The 12,383-nt window shown below is 40.6% G+C and overlaps 1 protein-coding gene across 1 annotated transcript in view; it reads left to right on the top strand.

Moving 5' to 3' along the window:
- Positions 1-463: 463 nt before the first annotated feature.
- Positions 464-12,383, top strand: part of SLC28A3 (solute carrier family 28 member 3) — a 51,019-nt gene continuing 39,099 nt past the window's right edge. Inside the window, exon 1 of the mRNA XM_033123257.1 lies at positions 464-650. Coding sequence (XP_032979148.1) covers positions 573-650 — 78 coding nt within the window. The 5' untranslated portion in view covers positions 464-572. The remainder of the gene's footprint in view (positions 651-12,383) is intronic.

Raw genomic sequence — 12,383 nt, 5'->3', positions numbered from 1 at the left:
TGGATTTTTAAAAGCAATCCAGTCTGCAGACAAGGATGGAATAAAAAGGTTTTGGAATTCACCAGACCTGAATTTGACTTCTCATTGTGCCTTTATTAGCAAATTGACCCTGAGCACCTCAGTTTTTCTTTGTGAAAGTAAACCAAGACCATCATCTATAAAGTACCAAGCATGTATCCGGCACGGTACAGTGGTCATTTGGTTGCAGCCAGGTCTACGTTCCCTGCCACCCCCACCACTCCTACTCCGCAGCACCATTCACTTAGAACTGTAAAGAAACTTTTTTTCTGTTTTGTGCAATACAACAGCTTTCTCCCCAGCGTGAAACTGGGCTGGCTGGAGCAATGGGGAGGATTAATGCAGTGGGTGGATCTGCACTGGAAGGCTCCACCCCACCCACCTGTCCGGCCCCACCCCAACCAGGGTCATTGAAATTTCCAAACTGAAGCGGTGCCCAGTTCCTTACAACAGCAAGTGGCATTCTGACATCAGCAGAGGCCGTGCTTGTTTTCACAGGGACAGTGAACCTCCAGACCAGACATCTGAACGGAATTCGGAGCCCAGCCAATTCCATGAGCAGCAAAGAGCTCATGGAGCTGGGGAGCGTGACCACCGGCAGAGCAGAGGGCTACAGAAACGCTGGCTTCCAGGTGAGCACAAGTTTCATCTTGTTTAAGACCAAGGAAATGGAAATAATACTCTTTCCTTGCCTCCTTGGCACGTTCTTTAACTAAAGCACTGAGATTATTGGAATCCAATAAGATTTTTAACGGCAGTCTTTAAACCCATTGTTTTTCCTTCTTGGGTTCTTCTTGGGTTGACAAACCTGAAAAGTCTCTTTTAAACGAACCTGTTTTGATCCCTGACTTGCCCTGTCACTTAGAAACAAAACTATCTTCTCTTGCTTTTGTCTCACTGGCTTGAGATAGGGACACGCTATTTCTCTGCAGACTGGGAAAGGGAGAGAAAAGAGGGGGGATTTCAGATGTAGTCACACCTCAGGGTTTCTTTCTCTTAAACCTGGTCCCAGAGCCCCTGTCAGATGGTGGCCTGGATGCCTGCACCAGTGCAGCTGGGTTATGCAAACCAGTCTCATGTCACCAACCAAAACTCACTGAGTGATTAATGCTGCTTGGCCCAGGGCTGGGTGACGCAGAGTTCAAGGAGTGGCGTCACTGGGGAACAGCAGGCTGTGCTGACTGGGTCTGGGCTGGGGATTTTTCGGGGCTGTTCCCATATGTGCTTCCTTTCCTGAGCTGACATTCAACATGGGAGCCCACATGAGCAGATGCCAGCAACTCCTTGGACTTCAGGGTGGCTAAACAGGCAAAACCAACTTTTAGGCACTAGCAAAGAAAGGAAGAAGGACGGTAAATGGGCTTTGACATGTGTCCTGACTTTTCCACCCCCAGTTATTGTGACGTCCCTGAGCCTCAGGTCAGCTGTCTGCACATTGGTCACAGTGATGCCCATCCCGTAGATTATCAGTGTAGGGGGAGGAGAAAAACTTTCCCTCTACCCTCTTAGCTTTCGTGCCTGAGGTCTGTGAATTAAACTGACAAATGATAGATTAACAAGAGAAAAGGCATACATTAATTTCATTAATATTTTTAATTTTACTTGCGCTAGGCTTTATAGAAAAGAAGTGAAAAACCCAAAGAAGCAGTAAGACTCAGGGGCTTATATACCATTTTAGCAAAGAACAATTAATTGTGAAAAAGTGATTGGACAAAGGAACAAGGAGTCGGGCTTCTAGGGCCAATAAATTGTGGGCAAGTGACTGGGAACTATATGGGGGAACTAACGGAAGTTAAATTTTGTTTATGCAGTCTGAGCTTGGTGTCATCTCCGTTTCCAATGATAAGGGTTGTTTACCTCTTTCTGGTATGGGAGAGGGGGACACCTGCCCAAGGGAAATTTGTGCCCTGTTTAGGGGGCAGATAGAGGAAAAGCAGAGCGCTCTTTCTGTGTCTGTTTTCTCTCAACTGCCTTCAACTCCAAAAAATTCTTACGCCAAAGTGGCATATTTTGGGGTAGCATACCCTGATCTCTTTCATAAAGGTTAAGTAAGAAAAAAGCATAAAGGAGAGGGCCTATTACAAGCCAAGATAATAAAAGGGATGGAATGGGATATAGAGTCAAAGTGAATATGGCAGGAAGACAAAGGTGTCAGCAAAGGAGAAAGGTCCATGTCACCAGCAATTGGCTGTTCAGTCAGTGAGGAAGACACACAGCTACCAACCATAGCCCTGTTTTCTATCCCTTACTCTGTTCTATCAAAACAGAACCTGTCAGGCTTCCGGGTACAGTGTAGGGCGTCTCAAACCCAGCAGAGCACCACACTAACACCCATCAGCAGTGACCAGGTTATTGATTCTAATGCTTGCTTTTCAACAAGAATTTCCAGAGGCATGTATTTACTCAGGAAAACCATTAACTGCCCTCTAGATGTGGCCACCACCAGGAAGAGATCCCAAGTCAAAAAGGAATATCACACTATTCTGGCCTCTAAGCAACAAGGCAGGCAGAAACAAATAAGCCCTTATAATATAATGTGACATAAAGCAAACAAAAATTGCTGGAGGTTGGCACCAAGTACATTGTAAATAAATGCAGGTGGAGGTGAGCTGACTGTAAGTCTGTGACAGCATCACAGAGGGAGCAAGAACATCACTGAGGGCTTACAAGGTAGGCAGGGATTTCCTGGTTGAACAGGGAGGGGTGTCAGAAGAGCATTGCACGCAAAAAGAACCAACTGTGCCCAGGCCCAGGGGCCTGAAAGAGCCTGTGTGCATGGAATGGAGCAGATGTGGAGGCAGGGAGATGTTGGAGAGTAGGGAAAGGGACAGGTCGGCTCCAGATCAGGTGGCCCCCATGTGTGCTAAGGCAATTGATCAGAATTTACAGTCGAATTCTTACTTTTTTAAAGAGTACTAGGCCTGTTGAAGGTGGACAGAAATGGAAAGAGATTTGTGTGTGGTTGGGACACCAGTTAGGAGATTAGTATAACAATCCGCACTAGGTTAGAGGCAGTGGAAACCCATGCAGGGTGGAAGTGCACGACTGATAAAGAGACCCTTCTGCAGTGGAATTCACAGGAGTCAGGATGATGGAGTAAGAGCTGCTGGCTCTGGAGATTTCAGTTTTCTCATCTGTAGGGAAAGATAATACCCTATGTCAAGGTTGTTGAGAGAAATAAAGGAGCTAATAATTTAAGTTTTTTAAATGTATGCTATATATGTTAAAAAAAGAAGAAGAAAAAAACAGTTCTGTCTTTGTCCATTCAGGCTGTATAACAAAATATCACAGACTGAGTGGCTTATGAACAGAAATTTGTTTCTCACAGTTCTGAGTCCCAGATTAAGGCACCAGCAGATTCCAGGTCTGGTAAAGACCCACTTCCTCAGAGACAGCCATCTTCTCACTTCTCATGTCTTCAGAAGGACAGAATGGGCACAGGAGCTTTTCTGGGGCCTCTTTATAAGGGCACTAATTCCATTCATGAGGGCTCTGCCCTCATGACATAATCATATCCCCAAGTGTCCACCTCCTAATACCATTACATTAGGCATTAGATTTTCAACATGAATTTGGGGGGGACAGAAATATTCAGACCATAACAAGTGCCTAGAATACAGAGTGAACATAATAATCGTAGCTGTTGGTAGGTTAGGGAGAGTGACATCAACCTTTCTAGCTTGAGATGTCAACCTGTAAGTGATTGCCTTTGTTTAGATAGGAAATCCAGGAATAGGACTGGAGCAAGGAAGAGAGTGAGGTCTTTTTAAGTCCTGTTGGTTGAAATTCAGGTGATTCTGAACATCTAGCTAAAGATGGATATGAAGAAGGAAGCTTATGCATCTATCTGGGGGCCCTGTGCACAGAGATGGGCCACAGGTGTGGATGAGACCACATGGGGGGAAAGCTGGGAAGCCCCAATGTTGAAGGATCGGGGACATTAGAGAAGGCAGAGGATGAAGCAGAGAGGCCACAGGGAGGGGAAGAAGAGAACCAGGAGAGGGAAGACTCAAGGAAAGCCGAAGGAAAGGAGAGCTACGGGGTCAGAAGCAAAGACTCCTCCATGAAGCACAGGATCCCATAGAATGAGAGAAGTTCATCTGAATTGCCAACTAAGAGTTACTGGTGACTCTGGGGGTGGGGAGGGGGGAGGGACAGGAGTTTGTGTGTGAACAGGAGTTAAGAGACTGGAGAAAATGAGGGCAGAACGGATATTCCCGGTGGCTGAGAGGAGAGGGTGGAAGAAAGACAGGCTCAGAGGAGGCATGAATGGGATCGTAGCAGAAGATGTTTTATTTTTTAAAATGTTTTTCATTGTGAAATATAACATACAATAAAACACACAAAACCAAATATACAACTTATTATGAAGCGCCTGCCGGGTTAAGAAACAGAATATTGCCGTCCCTCAGCCAGGAAGCTCCAATCCTGCACATTCTGTCACAACTGCGTCCCTTCTCCTGTGCCAACTTAATGGTAATGTCTTCCCTGCTTTCTTTACACCTTAAGTTCTAATTATGAAGCCCCAAGCCTTACCTTGGCCTGTATTCAAACTTTATATAAGTAGAAACATAGAAGAAACAACTATTTGCTTATTGTAAAATGTTTATATGGAATTCGGCAAGATGAATCATTTTATAACTGGCTTCTTTGCTTCAGTTCATCTTTATATTTCGAAGATTCAGCTGTGGTGTTATATGTAACTGGAGTTCATTCAATTTCATTGGTATACAGTATTCTCCATAAATATTACACAATTTATCTATTTTTACTGTTAGTAGACATTTGTGTTGTTAAGTTTGGAGCTTTTGGGAGCTTTTACAAACAACAAAGCTATGAATATTCTTGTACATGTCTCCTGGTACATATGTCATGAGTTTATTCTGGAGTTCTACCTAAGGAGTAGAATTGCTAGGTCACTGAGGATGTTTATGTATTTTCAACTTTAGTAATAAGGCAAAATGGGTTTCCTAAGTGGTTTTACTAATTTACACTGCCATCCACAGAGTGCGAGTTCCTATTACTCCACAGCCTCACCAATATCCATCTGGCTTTTTAATTGCAGGGATTCTGGTAGGAACAGAGTATATCACTGAGATTTAATTTTCATTTTCATATGTTATTAGCCAGTAGATGCCTCCTTTATCTTTATGTACAACATACTTGTTCAACTCTCCTGCCCACTTTCTTTATTGGATTTTGTCTCTTTCTTATTGATTTACAACTGTTCTTTAAATGTTCCAAATACAAATCCTTCCTCAGTTATATGGTTTACAAATGTCTTCTACCACTCTAAAGCTGTCTTTCACTCTTTAATATTTTAATGGACAAAGTTAATTACACTGTGTCCCATTTATCAGGTTTTTCTATTTTATATACCCTGTTTAAGAAGTCTTTTCCTAACCTGTAAAATCATGAAGATACCCTCCCATGTTTTTCAAAAGTTTGTCCTTGCCTTCTATATTGAGGCGTCTAGTCCCCTGAAATTGATTTTTATGCATACTGTAAATGGGAATCAATTTTTCTGTTTTACTACCTAGACATCCAATCATTTCAGCATCACTTTTTCTTTAACTCTTTCGCTGCATTAATTGATTTCAAGATTTTCTCAAAATGTGTCAGAAATCCACAAGAAACAAAAAGCTGATATTTTGACTATTTTATGTATTTAATGATAACAATTTGAGCTGCTTTGTACACATATGACATTATTATACGTATAAAAATTTGCTATTGTTATTCATTCTTGAAAAACACAAAAATATAGATCTGCTTTCCTAAACTTCCTTTCTGGAACACTGACAGGATTTTTTTATATTTTACTTTTGAGTGATAATTCTCAAAACAAGGAACAACACACATTGCTGGAATTTCCAGGACACATAGCACAATAATACGTGGTTTGTTTTCATTTGCAAACACCTTTCCCCTTTTCTGCACACTGGGAGGGCAGAATGCTGCACGCTCAGCAGTCAGGCTGCTTTTTCTCGTCCTCAAATTGCCTGGGAAAATGGCGCTCTGTCAACCTAACTTCTTTTAGTGCAGACATCCTGCAACCCCTCTTATTACCATCTTTTCTTGAAAAGCCATCCAATAAGCCCTCTACAACCTTTTCCCTGAATTTCCTCTGGCTCAATTTATTGTTAGGGTTTTGAATGTTGTAACATATATAGCCATTTACTAGAGACACTTCAATGAGAAAATGCCATATGGTTTGATACCACTTCTTAGACTTCCTATCAAGAGGAAGAATTGACGTGGCACAGAATTGATCAAAACAATCAATTCCACCCATGAATGAATTGTACAGAATTTGAATATTTGGTTTCCCTACAGTTCTCATTCCCTTTTTTGATCTTACATGCACTTCCCTGTCACTACCATTCCCAACAGTCATGTTAACTCTCCCTGTATCTTGCCAAGTGCAAGCAAGCATTGTTCATCATGATTTTTCCGCATCACCAGGAGGTCACCACGTTCCAGCTTGCAAATCCTCATATCTGAAGGTAGTGCTCTCCTATTGGCACTCACTGTACCACGTGCTCCAATTTTTTTCAATCTTAGGCTCTCAAAAAGTTCTACACTTGAATAAAAATTGTCTGTACAAACTACATCTCCCTTTCCTTCAAATCCATTCAGCAAGTTGGACACCACCCTTGCTCCCAACCAAATTTTACTATCTTGAGATCAATGTTCGCCTGTATATACATCAAACCACAACAAAAATCCTGTTCGTGAATCACAGAGCGACCAAATCTTTATGCCCCACTTTGTATTTGGTGTACTGGGAAGATATTGCTTGAAAAAAATAGACACCCTTTGAATTTCAACATGGATTCATTCACACACAATTCCTTATTGCTATTATAGGTGGAAATATATGTACCCTTCACTAAATCTATTATGGACTTGATTTTTGCAAGCCAATCAGTCTTTGAAAATTCATCATCATTACTGGAAAAATGAAGGAAGGATCTAATTAGTTAATATTCATCCCTTCTCAAAACAGTGTTAAAACCAGGAGTTTGAGTCAACCAATAGGTATCCTGAAAGTATGACTCTAATGTTGGCCTGCGTACCAACCCATCCCAATTTCAACAGCTACAAAGGCCTTAGGTGTTTCCTGTTCTTGCGCGTTGATGACAGCACTCACGGACTTCTGGTGCTGGATTCAAGTGCCTGAGAATATACTCAAACTCCATAGTAGAGGGAAAAGTTGTTTTGAGCTCATGGGGTAAATTAGAACAGCGCAGTCAGCGGATGGAAATATTTATTCGGATATATCCAACTGTTGCGGCAAAAGGGTTAAAAACCATCTTTTCCCCACTTGAAAAACATCACATTTGTCAAGTGTCCATATCTGGGATAAGTCTTTTTAGAATATGACAACCGAAAATTTTTTCCAAACTCAATGGAGCGGTAAGGATCCAAAGAAGAGGGAGGCATGAAAGTTGACAGCAAGAGAGGTCAGATAAAGCTCAGAATTTCTAAGGGTGAAAATTCAGGCAAGTTTTTGGAAGAACACTTTTACTGAAAGGTGTCCTTTAGAATCCCAATTCGAGTTTTTTCATGCACATGAGGAAGTCAGTCACTTAGGAAAGTCTTGAGACAGGACTAGAAGAGAAATGTGCACCCATCCTGCACACACACCCAGCAAGGTTGACCTACTCTCCAGGATTGCCTGGTAAGCCAGCCAAGTATGGAGAGTTTGTTAAATGGAGATCAAAATTTGAGAGGTCATATAAGGACTGAAACATTGGCATGGACTTCTAACCCAGATACTTTGAATATATAAGTAAAAGTCCTGAGGTTTTGTAATTAAGTAATTATGCAAAGTAAAGAGGAAGAGTATTATTTCTCCAACACACTAGTCAGGGAGATCAACATGAATCAAGCTCAGGTTATTAAGTAGGTTTTCACAAAGCTAAGGACAAGCGTGGCTGGAGCTATCTAGATGCTTTTCATTTTCCCATAAGTGAATTAAAACACAGAAAACACGTGACAATACAGTAATTTGCTTTTTTGAAGGAGGTTTAAAAAAATTGGGTTCTCTACTCTTTCCTCAAATCTGTATGATCATACCTATACTTACTTATATCTAAAGGAAAACAATCTAGAAGACTGTAACCCATGTCACTTCCATGACATCTCAGAGGGGATGGATTTAAGGATATTTTTTCCTCATTCAAGCATTCCTGAAATGATTCCCTTAAAATAACAACGACAACAACAAAAATGGGACTATTTACTCATGTTATCATTTCAACATGTGATCAATGTAAAGTTTTTGAGATACTTTATATTCTTTGTTTCACTCTCTAAAATGTGTTTCTTACACTTACAGTATGTGGCTATTTTAATGCTAAATTTTTATCAGAAATACTTGATCCACATTTAGATTTCATAAAATGTATACTTGAAAAAGTAGATTCATACCCAAGTTTCAAACATACTTAAATGTTTTCCATAAATAAATCTCTCATGTTCATTTTTTATATTGAAATTAGTTAAAATTTAAATAAAATTAACATTCAGGTTCTAAGTTGCACTAGTTACATTTCAAGTGCTTAGTAGACACATGTATTGATGACACAGGTAAGTTACATATTTTTTGGTTTTGGAGGATACAAACAATCTGATTATCCCTGTCCGTTAAGGACCTGACCACTAAATTATTTCACAAAGTTAAAAGTAAAGTTACAATGGTAGATTTGCCTGCTTTTAGTAGTTCATCTTTTTTTTTCACCTTGGTCTTTTTAAATTTTTTTCTGGACCTTTATTGGGAAGTTTGTGATCACTAAATCTGTCTCTTTACTTGTTATAGGTTTGAGATTTTTCTATTCTTCTTGAGTCATTTTAGGTAATTTGTGTGTTTCTAGGAATTTGCCCACTTCATGTAAGTTATTTCATTTGTTGGCATACAGTTGTTCATAGTAGTCCCTTCATGTCCTTTTTATTTCTGTAAAGTTGGTGATAACGGCCTGGAACCAACACATCTGCCATCTTTGCTGAGGGCTCTGTGTGCATGCTGGGAGCTTGCCTTCCGTGCTCAGGCAGGCACCTTATGGACCTGGATACAACTTTTTGTTCACCTGCGCTTCCTGCTTCTGCTGAGTCTCGAGATCTGCCTGAGATGAGAGCTTTGGTCCTTCTCAGGTCGTTCCCAGGCATGAACACAATGCTGGGTGTGTGCCTGGGCATCTAGATGACCAGGAATGGCAGGGCTTTTCAAAGCCCCTTATAGATAAATCATTCCCAGCTTTTTATTTAAATTATTGCTTAGTTTGTTGTTTTCTCCAATTATCACCACATCAGGCAGGTGCCTATATTAACAATTGCTCCCAGGGAAATAATGGTGGGTGAGCTCTGAATTAGATCAAATAAAGACAAGCCTTGTGAGCTTTTTCTAAAGGAACTGTATGACAGGTCAAATAATGGCAGTTATCTGGGAACTCGACCTGGGAGAGCTCCAACCCTGTTCTACCCACTCCACTGAATGGTAAGGTATGAGAGGCATGAGCAGGGAGAAAGGGTGGAAAAGAGAGGTACACAGGAATAGAGTTCTGATTTACCTCAAGGTACTTTGCTAATTTCAAAATCCTGGTCCCAATAATCCAAAACCAATGATAAGTTTAGGTTTAAAACCAAATTTCTATACACTGTGGACTCAGGAACATTCTAGAATAAACTAACCTGACAGATTATAAGGGGTTGTAAGTAAAGTAATGGTATAAACCCCTCTGTGAAACATGGTCAGAAAGCAACCCATTAATGTGAGGCAAGGCTCTTTGCACCATGGGAAAGTGTCAGTCGTACTCGTAGTCCAAGAAGGACCAAGACAGATATATGTGCTCTCCTTCTTGACTATCCAGTTGCCTTACTCTCCTGACCAAAGCTCCAAGCAGCACAATCTATAAAGTTGTGCAGTTGTCCACTGATGGCTCCTACTTCCCTGTCAGTGTGCCTCCCTTTCAATTATATCACTTTATATCTTTACTAGCTTTTAAAGAATTTTTATTTTCTAATTCAAGTTACTGCATCCTGAGTTTCTCATCCACCCGAGTCCATTGATTCAGGAACATCTGCAAGGAGGAAGTTGGTTAGGAAGAGATGACTTGATTACCTTGTGCAGCCATGGAGATTTGAAATAAAAAATTGCTTAATTGAGGGCCAGACCCATGCAGACAAAGCAGGGGGGAAACAAAGGTCTAGTTAATGGTATGTTGGATCTAGCAAGGAGGGGAAAATGGCAAAGGCACACAAAGCCAATAAAATGTGAGGCTTCCTGCTGACCCACATGTCCACTTCCTCATTCCCCTACAGAGGCCTTTAGGGAAGAGGAGCGAAGAGAGAAGCCTAGGAGAAAGAATTTAGAAAGCACAAGTAGGAGTAAGAGGTAGTCTGCAATGCTCCAAGCATCGACTACTGTATGTGGCCTTGACTTTGGCTGCAAATGACAAGGAAGTTAAGGAAGAAGTAGGAAAGGGAGGACAAGTGTAAGCTTCTGAAAAAAGCCAGATGGGGGGAAGGGAAGTTAGGGGTTGGTGACAGCCAGGCACAGATGCTGAGGCTAAAAGCCACATACTGAATGAATCATTACGAGGACAGGAAAAGTTTGATCCCTTCAGAGTACTGGAGATTTGCCTACTAAAAACAAACCAGAGAAGGCAATGATATGAAGAACACTCTTAGTTTTGATTGATAGGTTCAAAGGGATTATACCCTTGTTTTTTTTTATTCGTTTCCTCAACTGCAGGAAGAAGTTAATATGATCATTTCTAGTTCCCCCATGACTAAATGGGTTGTTGCATTGCCCGAATTTCAGACAGCCAAATTTATCCCAATTAACCTGGAGAAGCAGTATCTTGAACTTTTTAATAGTTCTTATTATGACTATAATTAGATAATCAATTGTATAATTTATTGTTGACAACTTTCTTCTAAACTCTCTAAGAACTGGAATCATATATACAACGCCCAGAAACCAGCCCATAGTAGGTGTACAGTAAATATTTGTTAGATGAATGAATGAGAATGCCTGGGACAGAGCCCCAAGGAACTGTATGTAGCATTAACAGTTGAATGAAAAGACTGATACAGTACAGGAAAGGGAGAAGTCTGGGAGGTAACTAGCAAAATATGATATCATAGAAGTCAGGGACAAGAGTATTTTAGGGAAGAAGTGGTCCACTGATAAAATGAGAACTGGATTTAGGGAAATGGAAACCATTTGATGACTTTAGCAAAGGTGATTTCCATAGTATGGTAGGAATGGAAGCCATATTGGAATGGATGGAAGAGTGAATATAAGAGTGAAAATGGAACCAGTCCATTTTGGCTGCTATAACAAAATATTACAGATTCAGTAATTTATAAACAATAGAAATTTATGTCACACAGTTCATGAAATCTTGGAAATCCGAGATCAAGATGTCAGCATGGCTGCATTCTCATGAAGGCCCTCTTCCTAATTCATAGCCAGTGCCTTCTCACTGTGTCTTCACATGGTGGAAGGAGCTAAGGGTCTCTGTAGGGTTTCTTTTATAAGGCACTAAGCCTTTTCATGAGCGTTCCATCTTCATGACTTAAGCAACTCCCAAAGACCCAACCATCTAATACCATCATCTTTCGGGGTTAGAATTTCAACAAATGAGTTTTGGAGGGACACAAACATTCAGACAGCAAGTAAGTGCGGATAGAAGATTGGTTTTTAATGGAAGGAAAAAGGAGGCTTTTCTGTGAATTCTTGGCTTCAGGGCAATAAAAAATTAATAAAGATGTAAACATTAGAGAATCAAGGGAAGGAGAGGTTGAAGAATGTAGTGCGTGGGAAAGCATGGAGCACTGTGCCTGTACCTGGCCCAGAATAAGGAGTCCAGGCATTGCCATTTCATCACTCTTGGCATTAGCTTCTCTATGGGTATTTTGACACTTCTCTGGGCTTCTCCCTCTCAAACATACAGAAGTTCTTATGGGAATATCTTTCTCTATTCAAACAAATCAGACTAAGTCAAAGAAAGTCAAGGAACAATAACAGGAAATTAGAACCAGGCTTAAAGGATCACACATTATCAAATACAAATTATCAACACAAATATCAAAAGCTATCATAAGAGTGGAGGCCACCTTGTTAGAGTAGGTTGTTGATGTTTTGGAGTGTACCATTCTATTTTTATATGACTTTTAGCTAGCTCCGGGCTCTAAAAACTGCATGTAAAAAATAACAATATTACTAATAAAGAAATACACATACGTGACTTGGGCGAAATTTAATTCCAGTATAGGTGATGACGGGTTAGGGTGGTGATGAGCAGACTACTCTATTATAAAGGTACACTTCTCTCTTTCTAATTAGAAAGTAATCT

The sequence above is a fragment of the Rhinolophus ferrumequinum genome, chromosome 12 (genome assembly GCF_004115265.2).
Source record: "Rhinolophus ferrumequinum isolate MPI-CBG mRhiFer1 chromosome 12, mRhiFer1_v1.p, whole genome shotgun sequence".
Taxonomy (NCBI): Eukaryota; Metazoa; Chordata; class Mammalia; order Chiroptera; family Rhinolophidae; genus Rhinolophus; species Rhinolophus ferrumequinum.
This window is presented reverse-complemented; position numbering and strand designations above follow the sequence as displayed.